Genomic DNA, 14,656 nt, shown 5'->3' with positions numbered 1-14,656 from the left:
TTTTTTTTTTTTTTTTTTTTAATAACTATAGGACAATTCTGCAGTCTGGGGATTATTCCTTCTCAGAACTACATAACCTCTAGTTGTAGGGTTAGATTGCTGGGTGATTGCCCACCTGTTCTGGAGGAGAAGAAGATGCTCATTCCCTGGCTGAAGTCTGCATCCTAAAAATTTGTTAAAGAAATAACTGTTTGCTTCTTTGTGGTGGCCTTTCTGAGAGTACTGCGTCCTTCTTCCCACCCCCACCCCCAGCACATACACTAGCTTCTTATATACAAGTTACATCAACCATTGGAGCTGTCTCCCTGGTCATGCTCTCAATACATTTTTCCTCATTCAAAAGTTATGGCTACGCAGTCCTTTCCTACTCTCTAAAGGAATCTATTGACGGCCTCTGTATAGTGAGGTTTGGTCACACCCACTCCCAACATATAATGTATTTCATCCTTGTAGAAACACCCATCTAAGGGAGTCTTAAAGCTATCATCTCCTTGTCATAGTTCCATTCTTACACCCAAGAAATGCTGATGGCTGCCACTGAGCTCCCTCTTGTGCAGCCACGATAGGTCCCGGCCTCTGTCATTCTCATTTCCACTCTCTCTGAGAATAGTGTGGGACTGCGTTCACCATATGATGGCTTATGTCTAGAGTCATAGCCTGGATTTATCAAGAACTATTCAAATTAGGTTAGCATTCTAAGTTTTACTAAGGTAAGAGGTTATATGAGGAGGGACCCCCCCCAAAATTGGAATTACCTTTTGGTGGCTTTCCCTGCTAGGTAAGTGTGCTAGGAATCCATCTGCATCAGTATACCAGCTAGCTTTGTTGTAAGAGGCTGCATTTGGCTTTTGTGAATTTTTTTGGAGCTTCTGTCAACACGTTTTCCCATTTTATGATGGGTGTGATGGACCAGTGTACCTGCCTACACCATGCTGAGTGTTTAGCAGTTTTTGACCGAAAACACACTACCCCTGTGTCCCACCCTCTCTATTCACCCAATCTCACCCCAAGAAACGTCTATGTTTTTGTTTCCTCGAATGAAAAAAGCTGATGCAGAAGAGGTGAAAAAACAAACAACAACAACAATGGCAGAAGCACTAAAAAGCTTCAAAATTGACAAGTTCACAAACCATTTTGAGCAGTAAAGTGTCTCCATAGGTGTATTACATCAAACAGAGAGTACTTTGAAGGTGACTAAAGTTTACACATGTAAGAATAAGAGGTTTTTGGGTGTCTTTCTTTGTATATGTTTTAGAGAAGTTTTCATCCAAAACAATTTTTATTTCAGTACTCAGGGAGTTTAGCCTGGCTTACTGAGAAAATTGACTTATGGGGCACAATTCACTCATTTCTCTACCAAATAGTATTAGGTAACCAGTACATGCAAGGCTGAATATCTCACTGGATATGCACAAAACATGGAGACCAAACACTGTAACCTAGAGTAAATGCTACCAACCATTTCTACATATTTATGCAATCATGTATGAATATGATCAAGTCATATACTGTATATGATAAAAATATGTAGATGGGATTTGGGGATCTTTATTTGTCTTCTCAGGCAAGTCATCTCAGAAGCCGTTTACTAATCTATAAAAAAAACCTCAGGTAATAAAATCATTTCTTCTCCTCAGAAGCTTATGGAAAATCCAAGTAGGGAAGTGAATACAAAAATACTTTACAGATTGTAGGAATTACTTTATTAATTCATGTTTGTGTTATGTTTTTAATTTAATTAACAGGCATTGTTCATGGGTAGGAAAAAGGTAAACAAGTAGAATTAATACATTGTTTTCCTCTCTCTGTTAAAGAATGGAATGACTCCTCTAATGCATGCAGCATATAAAGGAAAACTTGATATGTGCAAATTACTTCTGCGACATGGAGCCGATGTCAATTGCCTTCAGCATGAACATGGGTACACAGCCCTCATGTTTGCTGCACTTTCTGGTGAAGTTCTAGCATTTACTCTATTAAAATTAGTTACCACTACAGATTTGTTATATGTACATATGTGTTAAAAATTAAATGCATTTTCAGTAATTTTAAGATCATGTTTTATAAAAAGGAATGGTAGGAATTTGAAAAACTATAATGTGTGAAATAAGTTATATAGTAGTTAATTTGGTGATCTGTTTCTTTAGTTATTTAAATCACTTGTTTATGTTGACAGCTTTCTGGTACAGTTGAGGAGCTGGGTCTATTATCTTTCAAGTTAATTTCTTTGGTGTTCTAGATCTATATTTTGAAGCAATATGAACATTTCTTTGTTCTCTTGATCAAGCAGCTGCTGAGACCAGCTATCGCTGGTATTTATGTGCTAAATATGGTGATCCATTTAGAAACTTACTGATTCATGTCATTTACTATTTGCTGAATAAAGACAATTGAGAAACTACAATTATCTGCGCAAGTCTTTAAGAAAATACAAAAGCAATACAATGGTCTTATACTTTGAAAACAGCAATTTATATTTTTATAATCCTGAACACAAAAGCATTTCTAAGTATTATATAAAATATAGATTCCAAAAATGACAACATTGATCAGTTTAATTACATAAAAATCTAACATTTTTTATTTATAGAATATACCAAAAATAGAACTAAAATACAAATGAAAAACTAACGAAAACATTTATTACATATCTTAAATGGTCATGTTGTTATATATAAAGAGTTCTTATAAGCCAATTAGAAAAAAGCAAATACTGTAATAGAAAATTGGACAGAAGAAATACAGCTAGCTGATCAGCATATGTTTTCAGCAGTAAGCAAAGAAATGCAAATTAGAACAATGCATTATCATCTTTTACTTATATTGCAAAGATTAGGAAAGAATGATCATACCCAGGAACTTCTTTGCACTGTTTTGAGGAGTTTATATCAATCCAACCTTGCTAGATGGCAGCCTGGCAAAATGCATTAAAAATATGCATAAACTTTGATCCAGCAATGTTTCCTTGGTTCTGTTCCTAAGGAAATTATAGTTCAGAATGGCAAAAATGAATGGAAAATACTGTTTACTGAGTGTAGTGTATAATTGCAAAACAACCCTATGGAAGTGAATAGAACTATGGATGTTTAGATAGAAAAAAATCTAGAAAGATAGATCTCCAATAATGAAGTTATTCCAGAGCCTGTAGGTCTGAGGGATGGCATGGGTTACTAGACATTAAAGGGGGACTTCTGGTCATTATAGCTCTTCTGTTTTTGTTTGTGATATTTTTTATGTGTATGTTCTGATTTTAAAATAAGCATTATCACTAGGAATGCTAGGTGAGGGGGGAAAGATAGAAATAGTTTAGAAAGGAGTGTTTAAGTTGTGCATTGCTTAATATTAACAAATAGGTTCCCTTTTAACTGTAGGTAATAAAGATATCACATGGGTAATGTTGGAAGCTGGGGCTGAGACAGATGTTGTCAACTCTGTGGGAAGAACAGCAGCTCAGATGGCAGCTTTTGTGGGTGAGTTTTTGCAGTAATTTTACAGTAGATCATACCTCAAGTTTTCTTTGCAGAAAAAGAAAAGCCACTTTGCTTCTCAGGGTGCAAATACTGTCATGCCTTTTTTAAAAAAAAGTATTTATAGTCCATTATAACTTAATGGAATAGCTAATGACTCGTTGGAGAAAATGAACAGCTATTTTGAGTTTCCTCTTTGAAAGATACAAAGAGTGGTGGGGCCATTTAAATTATAGACAAATGCTTTAAACGGGTATTTTTTTCTTTCTCTAATGGAAGTAGTTAAACCTAGTGTTTAAGAATATAACTGTGAGGTCAATAGTCTGAGTTAAAATTTTAACTGTGCCACTTAGTAGCAAGGTACCTAATGATTCTGACCTTCAGTTTCCTTATGACAAAATGGTTATAAGATTGCTGTGGGATTAAAAGAGATAGTGAACTTAAAAAACTGTATATGCAGCACTAAAATGGTTTTATTCACTGCTGTTAACAATTATTACAACAGTAATGTAATTTTTTCTTAGGAAAGAGTGATTGACAATAATATATTGCTGCTTCATCATCATCCTCATCAAACATGAACATTTATTTTGTGTGCTCAATAATTCTTTTCATGTTAATCCTGTAACTTGGTGTAATGTAGAAGTTTAGGGGTGCTTGGGTATGAATACTCGGTCATTGATATTTTGGAACCATTAAGTTGGCCTAAGAGAGTCCATTGATAGAAAAAGCAAAGATAGAAGCATCTGATTTATTGAGAGTACAGTCAGTGGCTTTGTGGAAAATAATAATTCATCAAATAAATACTTAACATTACAACCTTGAGCATCATTCTAGGGGCCTTGGTTGCTGTGGTGAATAAGTCAAAGCAGATCATGCCTTTAAGCCACTTAGAGGCTAACAACAATGACAAACAGAAAATATACTCCAAGGGAAAACTTAAGAGTTCTAACAAAATGCCTGGAAGAGATGAATCTTCTATCCTTTTCCAAGGGGGTTTTGAGAGAAATTGCATTGAAGCTGAGATACAGTGGGAATTACTTAGGTGCAGGAGATGGTAACTGTACATTGTGTTACATTTTATTAAATTTCATTGAAACTACGGGTAGTAGCTGCCATTGACTAGGCCAGACACTCACTCAGTTGTCTTATGACAGCTTTGTTAGAACAAATATTTTTATCTTAATTTAATTTCAGAAGGATTTGAGAAAAGTATGGCCTTGTTGTGTAAGCGTCGAAGAAATATTTTGTTTCCCACAGTTAGGGGTCCCAGTTGCCCCAAATCACTTCTAAGCTGAATTTGAGGGTGTCATCACAGTGGGGAAACTAAACTAGGAATATGCAGACTTGTAGTTTAGTTCATGTCTGCTGATAATTAGTTACAGAATCATCTCAAATCCCTTCACCTCCATGGGCCTCTGTTTTCTGATCTGTGTGCAATGAAGCAGGGCAATTAGATTATCTCTGAAGATCCATTTAACTCTACAAGTTTTCATTATGTCTATGACGAAACAAAATAGAGCTCACATAAAGGTTAAGTAACTTTCACAAGATCACAGGGCTGGAATTGGAGGAGCCTGTTCATTCAACTATTAATGCAATGCTCTCTCTCTCTTTTTTTTTTCAGTCAGAGTCTCACTCTGTCGCCCAGGCTGGAGCGCAGTGGCATGACCACAGCTCACTGCAGCCTACACCTCCTAGGTTCAGGTGATCCTTTCAGCTCAGCCTCCTGAATAGCTGGGACCACAGGCGTGTGTCACCATGCCTGGCTAATTTTTTGATTTCGTGTATTGATGAGGTCTCATTCTGTTACCCAGGCTAGTCTCAAATTCTTGGACTCAAGTGGTCCTCCCACCTTGGCCTCCCAAAGTGCTGGGATTACAGGCATGAGCCACTGCACTTGGCCAAACTCAGTTCTTTCAACAGCTACATAATATTCCATGATATAGATGTTCCACAGTTCATGTAGCTCTCTTTTATTGACAGATTTTACAGTTTTTTTAAACCCTTTCACTACAAATAAAGTCCTAATAATCCTTAATCATATATTTTTTTACACTAGTACTTTAATATCTGTATTTTCTAGGAGTAAAATTGCTGGGAAAAAGGGTTTATGGTTTTAATTTTAATATACGTCTAGATTCCTTTCCAAAGGGGCATAATAGTTCACAGTGATATCCTCATCAGAAGTGGATATCATCATTCTTTTATTTTTGTCCATCTGATGGCTAAAAAGATGGCCTATTATGAATTTCCCCTCATTACTCATGAACTGAAGCTTCTTCTGATATTGACCATTTGCATTTTCTCTTCTGTAGATTGCCTGCTTGTCTTCTATATTTGTTTTTCTTTGGGTTGCCTTTTTTTATGGCGAGCAGCTCTGGCCTATAATGGATGCCAACCCATTCTCTAACGAACATGTTTCAAATCTTTTATGCCGGTCTTGTTTTCTTTCCTACTTTTGCCATAGGGAATTTCTTTTTAAGTAGCTATATTTTTTTATTTTATAGCCTTCATATTTCTTGTCTTGCTAAAAGAGGTCTTTTTGACCAGGAGTTACACAAGTATCCTCCTAAATGCCATTCAGATTTTTTTTAATTTTTTTTTTTTGGTACTTCTAGATTTTATTTGTTTAGAGTTCATTTTCTCTGGGATATATAGCTAATTGTGATGACATCATTTATTAAACCACCCAACACGTCCCACTGAATTGAAATATTACTTTTGTGGTAAGTTAAATTGTTTTTTTTACTAAATGGTTATATAATTATGTGCAGAGAATTAATACCTGTATGATGTCAGGACTTCCCACCCAGTCACACAGGATGCCTTTACTTTCTTTTGGACTTATGTTTTGACCTTTCAATAATATTTAATAGGTTTCTTCATATCAGTCCTTTCTTTTAAAATTTATTTCTTAGCAATTTGTAGTTATTGTCTATATTGTAAGGAGAATTTCCACCACCACCTCTACACTCTGTCACTTCTCTCTAGTTATGTATAATACAGAGAAAAGCTATTGTTTTCTGTATTTTTTTTCTTGTCATTTTTATTACAGTTTTCTAGGTTTAACAGCTATTAAATTTTACTTTGTTTTCTCTTTGAAAGTTTCAGGCTTCAAAATAAGAAGAAATAATAATAGTAATAATTGACATATCTTTTTCCTGTTTTTAGTGAAAATGCTTTAACTTTTTACTTTTTGATATGACATTACTATTGGTTTTATCATTTCATAATGTTACTTTTTTTTCTTGTTGAATTATTTTAGTTTTTCTTTCTCTGATGTTATTTCCATTCCTGATCCTGATTTTTGGATTTGTTTGCTGCATTTGTTAGTATTTTTTTTTTTGGCCATCTCTTTCTTTTCCATCTTCATCACTTAATCTTATGGTGTAACTTACAAACATAAGGTGGGCTCTGTTTTACAATTCAAAATGGTAGTCTTTCTCTTTTAACAGGTGTTTATTTCATGCATATTTAATATAATTGATTGCATTCTTCCTCATTTAACTCATTTTTACTCATTATTTTACTTGTTCATTGTTGTTGCCTGTGTGTGTGTATTTGCGTGCACACACCTTTTCTTAAAGTGATTGATCACAATTGTACAGTCCTTCATTCTGCATCCCAAGGCCCTGTATCTGCCCATTCAGCAGTCTTATAAGATGAAATCCTCGTAACCCATTTATTTCTCCACATTCTGTTTTTGCCTTGCCAGGCCACAGGCCTTACCTTTCGCTTCCTCCACCACTTCCTCAAAACCTGAGTCAGTCATCCTGCTAGCTGTGGACTTTGCTAAGAGCTTAGTATCTTTAGTACCAGTTGTTATCCAAGTATCATTGCCAGGGTGTTGCTTCTCTTTCAGGAGTCCTTACCATTCCCAGTGTCATTTGCCAGTCACATATCCTCCCCAGTGGAAGGAGCTATCTCTGTGGCTCTCCTCTCTCCGTGCCTTTGTCCTTCTGTCCCTCCCCAGCCTTTAGATCTCTGTTCTCATTTAGGCTGTGGTTCCAGGACCTTCTCAGATGGATTATGTAGGTTGTATGTTCTTTGAAACCCATTGTGACAAACTTCCTTTCTCTCTGAAATGTGAGTCATATTTTGGCTAGCTTCATGGCTCATCCCCCAATTCTTTGAGTCATGTGCAGAAGCAACACTATAGTTTTCTAAATTCATCTTCTACAAGTGAGAGTTTGACTTATTTTATACTGTAAACCTTTCCTTTCTCATTTTGGAAGAGTGTTTAATTTTCAGTTTATCCTTGAAAGTAAAAAAAATCTTACTAGGATATGTCTGTCTAGTTGTGTGTGTGAACCTTTTCAAACTGGAAGACTGAAGTCCAGTGATTGTAATACTGGAGCAAAATGAGGTGCTGGCTATCCCTCCAATTATTTTCTCTATTAATTATACTATTTTATTGGCGTGTATTCAGAATTCAGAAATTAAAAACCAGTAAAACTAAATGTTTAAGAACTTCAATTACAAAAATTCAAACATAATAAGCACTACCTAAAATGAAAAAGATTAATCTTGAAAAAAAGTAAAGTAATACTCCTTTTTTAAAAAAAGGCATAATGCCGGGCTCGGTGGCTCAGCCTGTAATCCTGCGCCTTTGGGAGGCTGAGGTGAGTGGATTGCCTGAGCCTGTGGGTTTGAGACCCGCCTGGGCAGTGAGACCTCATCTCTACAATAAATCAAAAAATCAGCCGGGCGTGGTAGCGCATGCCTGTGATTCTGGCTACTCGGAAGGCTGAGGCGGAAGGATCACTGGAGCCCAACAGGTCGAGGCTGTGGTGGCCAGGAGCGGCCACTGCACTCCAGTCTGGGCGACTGAGTGAGACTCCAACTCAAAAAATAAATAAATAAATAAATAAATAAAAAATAAAAAAGGCATAATGAAGAAATCCCTAGTTCTGTGACAGTATCATTATTAACAGATATTATTATGTACAGATATTTCCAACTGCTAACTGCTTTTTTTGACTAATAAGAAGATATAGTTAAGCCAGGAGTGGTGGCTCACACCTGTAATCTCAGCACTTTGGGAGGTGGTGATGAGAGGATTGCCTGAGTCCAGGAGTTCGAGACCAACCTGGGCAACTTGATAAGACCTCATCTCATTTAAAAAAGAAGAAGAACATATAGTTATTAGCTAATTCCAAATTATTCTCTGATAGCTTTATCTTAAAATTTTCCTATGTCTAGTCTGATACTTTTGATGAACTATTCTGAAACAATTAAAAAAAATAGGAACATCTATCTTTTTGTTGAAGCTGGATGAAGATTGTGTTTCATGGAAGCATGTGCAATTGGTCTTCATCTTCTCTTATTTCTGTGTGTGCACGGTTGTAAATTCCCACACACAGTGACCTTGTTGGTTTTGATGCTGTCATGTTCATGACCCACTTGAATCAGGAGGTTTGCTTGGTTGAATGTCATTTTTCTCTCTTGAAGATTCTGGAGGTGGAGCTGATCATTCTCTAAACAGAGCACCCTTGACTTAGTTCACATTTTTAATATAGACTGCTACTGTCCGACTTCTCCTCAAGATGTATGTAATGAAGAAAGAAAGAAAAGTACCTTCTACAAACTCCCTAAAAAAGAAGAAAACTCCCCAAAATGATATTGTGACCAATGTAATAGAGGTAGTGATCAAATTCTCCTTTCAAATCAGGGAAGTTTTATTTTATCCTGTGTTTAATTCTCTATCCATGACTTTTTTTTTTCTCTTTTGGATTTCTATTATTTTCCACTGTTAAATTTCTTAGACTTCTTTCTCTAGCCCTTTTATTACATCCATGATACTTTCTACCTCTTCATTTTTCTCTGTTTTGAGATATTTTGTCTCCTGGGTCTTCTACATGACTGGTTTAGTTCTTAATCATAACCAAGATTGCCTCAGTTTGCCTATTAGTTTTTTAGAATTCGACTTTTTCTGCGAAAGCCTATTTATATACTCTCGTTGAATCTGCTTGACTTGCAGGCTCTTAATAGTTAGCTGTGGTCCTGGTGGTGGTGGCCGTTGTTGTGGTTCATGCTGTCAGTACACCTCTAACCCAAGAGGCCATCTGCGGGAGGCATTGCATGGTCTTTGGGAGTTGCTAGGTCCCTTGGATCCCTTGCTGTGTACCCTTGTCAGTCAGGTGAACCTGACAGGGTCGTGCAGCCGCGGAGGGGATAGGGCTGTGTCTCTGCCCTTGCAGGCCCAGGCCACCCCCACCCCCATCCCCACCCCCAGGTCCTCCCAGGAACCACCAGCGTCGGGGTCCATCCGCCCACAGTGCAACAACCCCCCTGCAGGTCACCTGTTGTCGCCTGGATCGCACAGATGCTCCCAGGACCGCGCACGAGTGGGCAGGGGCCGCGTGGGCCACCCAGGGCGCACCCTGCTCTGGGCGCAGCCGCCTCAGCATCTGGGCGCTCACCCCCGGACTCGCAGCTGCTGGCCCCGCGGCCCTCGACAAGCGGAGAGGAGGAAGGAGGCTCTCCTCTCGAGAGCCCGCAAGAGCCTGCGACCTCCCATGTGCCCCGTGGGCTCTGCCTGCGTGCTCAGAGTGGCCTCTTCCCTGCTCCGGAGAGGTAGTGGGGAGGAGCTGGGGAGGGGGGCGCAGGAGCATGCTTGCAGGCCATCAGGCCAACAGCGTCCAGGAAGGGGGGCTCCCAGAGAACCGCTCCTGAGGCCAGAGGTGACTTAGACAAGTGGCCTAGAGATGTCTGCAAAGCCATCGTGTGGATTTCAAGCTCATGGGAACAAAAGCTTTCTCTAACTCATTTCACAAGGAGGCCAAGCTTTTCTCAAATTCGGGGGGAGAGGGAATTCATTTAAGAAAATTAGGCTGGGGGCAGTGGCTCACGCTGGTAATTCCAGCACTATGGGAAGCCGAGATGGGAGGAGGTCAGGAGTTGGAGGGCAGCCTGGGCAACATAGCAAGACCCCCAAATAATAATAATACTGAAAATACTTTCTTTGGTGTAAATTTAAACTTTACATAAATACAAGCAGATTGATTAGGGAAGCATGATCATCATTGGTGTAGGGGTGGAAGAAGAGACTTTTAAATGACAAGCAACTTTTATAAAATATTTAGGGTCGATGATAAGTTGAGCAGTGTTTTTTTGTCATCCACATAGTATTCAAATGTATTGTGGATTCTATGTCTTTAAAATCTTATTTCTTGACTTTCTAAAGAATGTTTATGAATGTTCTCTAAATTGTTCTGCCTCTCCTCTTCCTCCTCTACTTGCCTTTCCTGAAAGATAATGATGTGCATGCATGTTTACGTCACAAAAAATGCAATGTAATCAGTAAAAAATCCAGACATCTTATTTTTAATAATAAGATTCCAGCTTTTCTGCTTTTCTGTTCAAAGGTCAGCATGACTGTGTGACCATCATCAACAATTTCTTTCCTCGAGAGAGACTGGATTACTACACAAAACCCCAGGGACTGGATAAAGAACCAAAACTACCCTCAAAGTTGGCAGGCCCGCTGCACAAAATCATCACCACAACGAATCTCCATCCTGTCAAGGTAAAATGGTGGTGACTGTACTTCCTTTTGATGTAATTATTGCTTCTGTGTTAAAAGGACTCTTATTGTGTGGGATCATCATTGTCTTGGGTTGGGTTTTGTAACTGTAGAGCTTGAGGTGGGCTCTTTTGGCCATTTAACTTCCTGAGGGAGCGCTCTCAGTGGAAACCTGGAAGAGAGGAAGGAACACAATCCAGAGCATCAGGACAAGCCAGGCAGAGGTGGCTAGCTTCCTCCTCATCCCCCGGGGAGATTGGAGCATGGAAGTCTCCAGAGAGGTAAGGAAGGGAGTCAGGTTTTTGTGTCCATCACTCTGTTGTTGGCTGGGGCCTGTCCCCAGGAAGAAAGGGCAGCTTCCAGATAGTATCAAGTGAGGCAACTCCCTTTGAAAAGAGCACACACACACAAAAAAAAACCCTCAATTTTTTATAAAACTTGACAGTCCTCAGGGGAAAAGGCCAAAGCAACCAATACTCCAAGCCCCGGGGGGGCCTGCTACACAGGCCCAGTAATGAAGAGGTTCCAGGTGGGGCACCCACAGCCTCTCCTGCAATAATTATCTTTCTGGGAAATGTTTTGGAATGCAATCAGGAGAAAATTTGTAATGCAAGTGGCTGTTGGGTGCCTTTAAGTCACCTTAGTACTTCCAAATTGAGTTTTTTCAAGTTAGTCAAATCCAACGGATTCTCAAGCTCTATAGTCCAACACACAAGTTTAGACAGCTTAGCTGGGGATCTTCAAAAGCCACACCAAACTATTTTCACTGCTATTTTCTTCAGATTTTAAAGTACAACCTTTTGTTGCTTTTATTTACAAGATTATTTTTTAAAATGTATTCAAAGGAATATAATTTCTTCCATGAATCATCACAGAAAACGACCTAGCCACATGCACCCTACACTAATGCTCTTCTTCTCCATTCAGATGTCAGTGTCTAGCACGTGCCTTCATGTGCAGTGTAAGACTTGACAGTTGCAGAGCTGTTTGTGGGCAAGATAGGAAGTTTTATAAAAAAATGAGGATTTTTTTTGTGCTCTTGCTACAATTCTTTGGGTTCTGTATTTTCCTTGTTTTTTTTTTTCCCCTCAATACAAGGTGCTACCATATGTAGTAAAATTAATCTCCTTAGAAGTTTATTACAAAAGAAGAATCTAGGTAAAATACTGAGTATCATGAAAATGAGTGGACAGTTCTTAGAAAGTAACTCTTGAAGACTAAAGCTCATTTGAAGATATAAGAGACAAAATATATACAATCTATGACTTCACTGATGCATCCTTGTGTGTCTTTTTTGAGTCTTTGGAGCTCAAGAAGCAAACAAAAATACTGTCATATAATCCTCCACTCAAATTAATCATCTGGGCCTTTAAGAGAAGTGACAAGGTAGTAGATACCTTTCCCATCAGACCGAAAAGTGAAATCTACTCTGTTTTTCTTTCTTTTTTTTTAGTAGAGACAAGGTCTTGCTGTGTTATCCAGACTGGTCTTGAACTCCTGGGCCCAAGCGATCCTCCTGCCTTGGCCTCCCAAAGTGCTGGGATTACAGGCATGTGCCTGGCCGTTTTGCTTCTTTTCTTTCTTTCTCTCTTTTTTTTTTTTATAGTATTCTGTTTTTATTTTAGAAAACTCACAGTTTTTCTTAACATTCTGGAAGAACTGCTGGAAGCAACACTTGTGATCCTAAGTAGACAAAAAAGGAATGCAGTTATGAATGGCAGGCTGGTGTTTCTTTTTTCTTCTTTTTTTTTTTTTTTATAATTTTTTTTTGTAATTTTAAAGATGTGGGGTACAATTCAGGGTTAGGTATACAAATGGTTCTAGCAGAGATTACAGGAGGCTTACAATTTAACCTTTAAAAAACTATGTATCCGCTTCTGTGTCTGTGGTTCTCTTTGTCCCCCCACCTGGGAGAGAACTCTTGTCAGAAGCAGCAATTCCAGTCCATGGCACGTTCTCTTAGGCAGGGGACAGGCAGAGCTGGGGAGACAGGTTTTTTTGAAGGGGCATAATATTTCTCGATGTAGAGAATATGTGTGGTTTTGTAAGAGCCTTTACTGCCTGAGCGTTCCAGGATATTGGTTTAGATTGATTTGAAGAACTTTCTTGCATTTTGGGGATTCACTATCTTTTATATCTATATTTCTACACCTTTAGATTGCAGTAAGGTTTGTGGAATGACTTTTGGCATTTACATGGATCCCAATCTCTTAGGGTTAAATGTCCTAAGAATTACTCTACCTTCAGCTATCTTCAAAGGCATATATTTTGAATAAATTAGATTAAGGGCATATTTATACAAGACATACATTGTAAAGGTATATAGTCGGAAATAACCTACCTAATATTTTTTAGAGTACTTAGTCTTATAAAACCGACTATCCTATAATACCTTCCTTCAGACTAGACCTTGCTTTTTGTAGGTATAAAACAAACTATTCATTTGAAATCCTTTCTTTGATATAGTCTTTGGATATAAAAGCCGCCCAGTTGCTTTTGCCATGGCCTATTTTTATTATTCAACCCCTGTTTTCAAGCTAGTATGGTTTTTCATATGGAGTATTATAAAAAAGTAACTAATAACCACCACATAGTGTTCTATAGCTTTTAAAGTAAGCACATAGACAGGTGTGGTGACAGGCACCTGTAGTTCAAGCTAATTGGAAGGCTGAGGTGGAAGGATTGCCTAAGCCTAGCAGATTGAGGCTGCAGAGGCCGTGAGCGTGCCACTGCACTCCAGCCTGGGCGACAGAGTGAGACTTCAACTCAAAAAGAAAAACCAATAAAATAAAATAAGAACAGACATTCTCCCTGACACATACTTTATTTTTCATGACACTGCACCTAACACAGTTACGCTTGTGACTGGATTAAGTGGCTACTATAGCAATAAGGATGCGTTGTTTTCAAAGGTATTTGGGGAATTGTACTGATTCCCAGAGTGTGAAGTTTATCTAAGAGATAAGCAAAACCACAGAAGAAAGGTGGAGCAGGGTCTCTAAGTGAACAGGAGACAGCTGTATGCAGGGCAGTCCTGGTTTTGATTATTAATGTGATTTTCAGGCCTAGAATTGTAGACCTAGCAGTTATAAAAATAAGATTTAAAAAATAAAAAGAATTTAAAACACCACTGCATAAACACATTTTCAGGTAGCAGTTCATCAGGAGATAAGATTCATCTAGTTTTTTTGTTTCCTTGTTTTTTAAAATGTCTATTTTAATTTTATAAAACAAATTTTAGCGGCACTATCTTATTATTTGGTTTTTAATGCTGGCAGGAATATATTTACTCCTCCTTAGTAATTAATAATAAGGATTTCCTTTGTAATATGATACTGTATAAGGCTGCAGAGATTAGAGGAAGGAAACCAGTAGAAATGTTATTCTTTTGTGTGCAGCTATAAAATGTTTCAGTAAGCTCATGGCAATGCTGTGATTATTTGTCATTTTTCTTTATGTATGTTTGTGCTGCATATTATGTTTGTGCTTATTTATTATAAAATAAATAAGGTCAAATGTATCCAAACAAAAAATTGGTAACTTGGGTTCTATTTGAGACGTCTTTTAAAAAAAGTATTCTTGCCGGGCTCACTGGCTCAGCCTGTAATCCTGCGCCTTTGGGAGGCTGAGGTGAGTGGATTGCCTGAGCCTGCGGGTTCGA

The 14,656-nt window shown here is 38.2% G+C and overlaps 1 protein-coding gene across 1 annotated transcript in view; it reads left to right on the top strand.

Moving 5' to 3' along the window:
* Nucleotides 1-14,656, top strand: part of ANKMY2 (ankyrin repeat and MYND domain containing 2) — a 43,601-nt gene that overhangs the window by 14,069 nt on the left and 14,876 nt on the right. Inside the window, exons 3-5 of the mRNA XM_008055862.1 lie at nt 1,815-1,953; nt 3,372-3,470; nt 10,838-10,998. Of these exons, the coding sequence (XP_008054053.1) occupies nt 1,815-1,953; nt 3,372-3,470; nt 10,838-10,998 (399 nt within the window). The remainder of the gene's footprint in view (nt 1-1,814; nt 1,954-3,371; nt 3,471-10,837; nt 10,999-14,656) is intronic.

This window comes from Carlito syrichta, unplaced genomic scaffold, assembly GCF_000164805.1.
Source record: "Carlito syrichta isolate Samal-C Ts95f unplaced genomic scaffold, Tarsius_syrichta-2.0.1 Scaffold301993, whole genome shotgun sequence".
In the NCBI taxonomy this organism is placed as follows: Eukaryota; Metazoa; Chordata; class Mammalia; order Primates; family Tarsiidae; genus Carlito; species Carlito syrichta.
The sequence above is the reverse complement of the archived record's forward strand: the minus strand, read 5'-3'. Positions and strand labels throughout refer to the sequence as shown.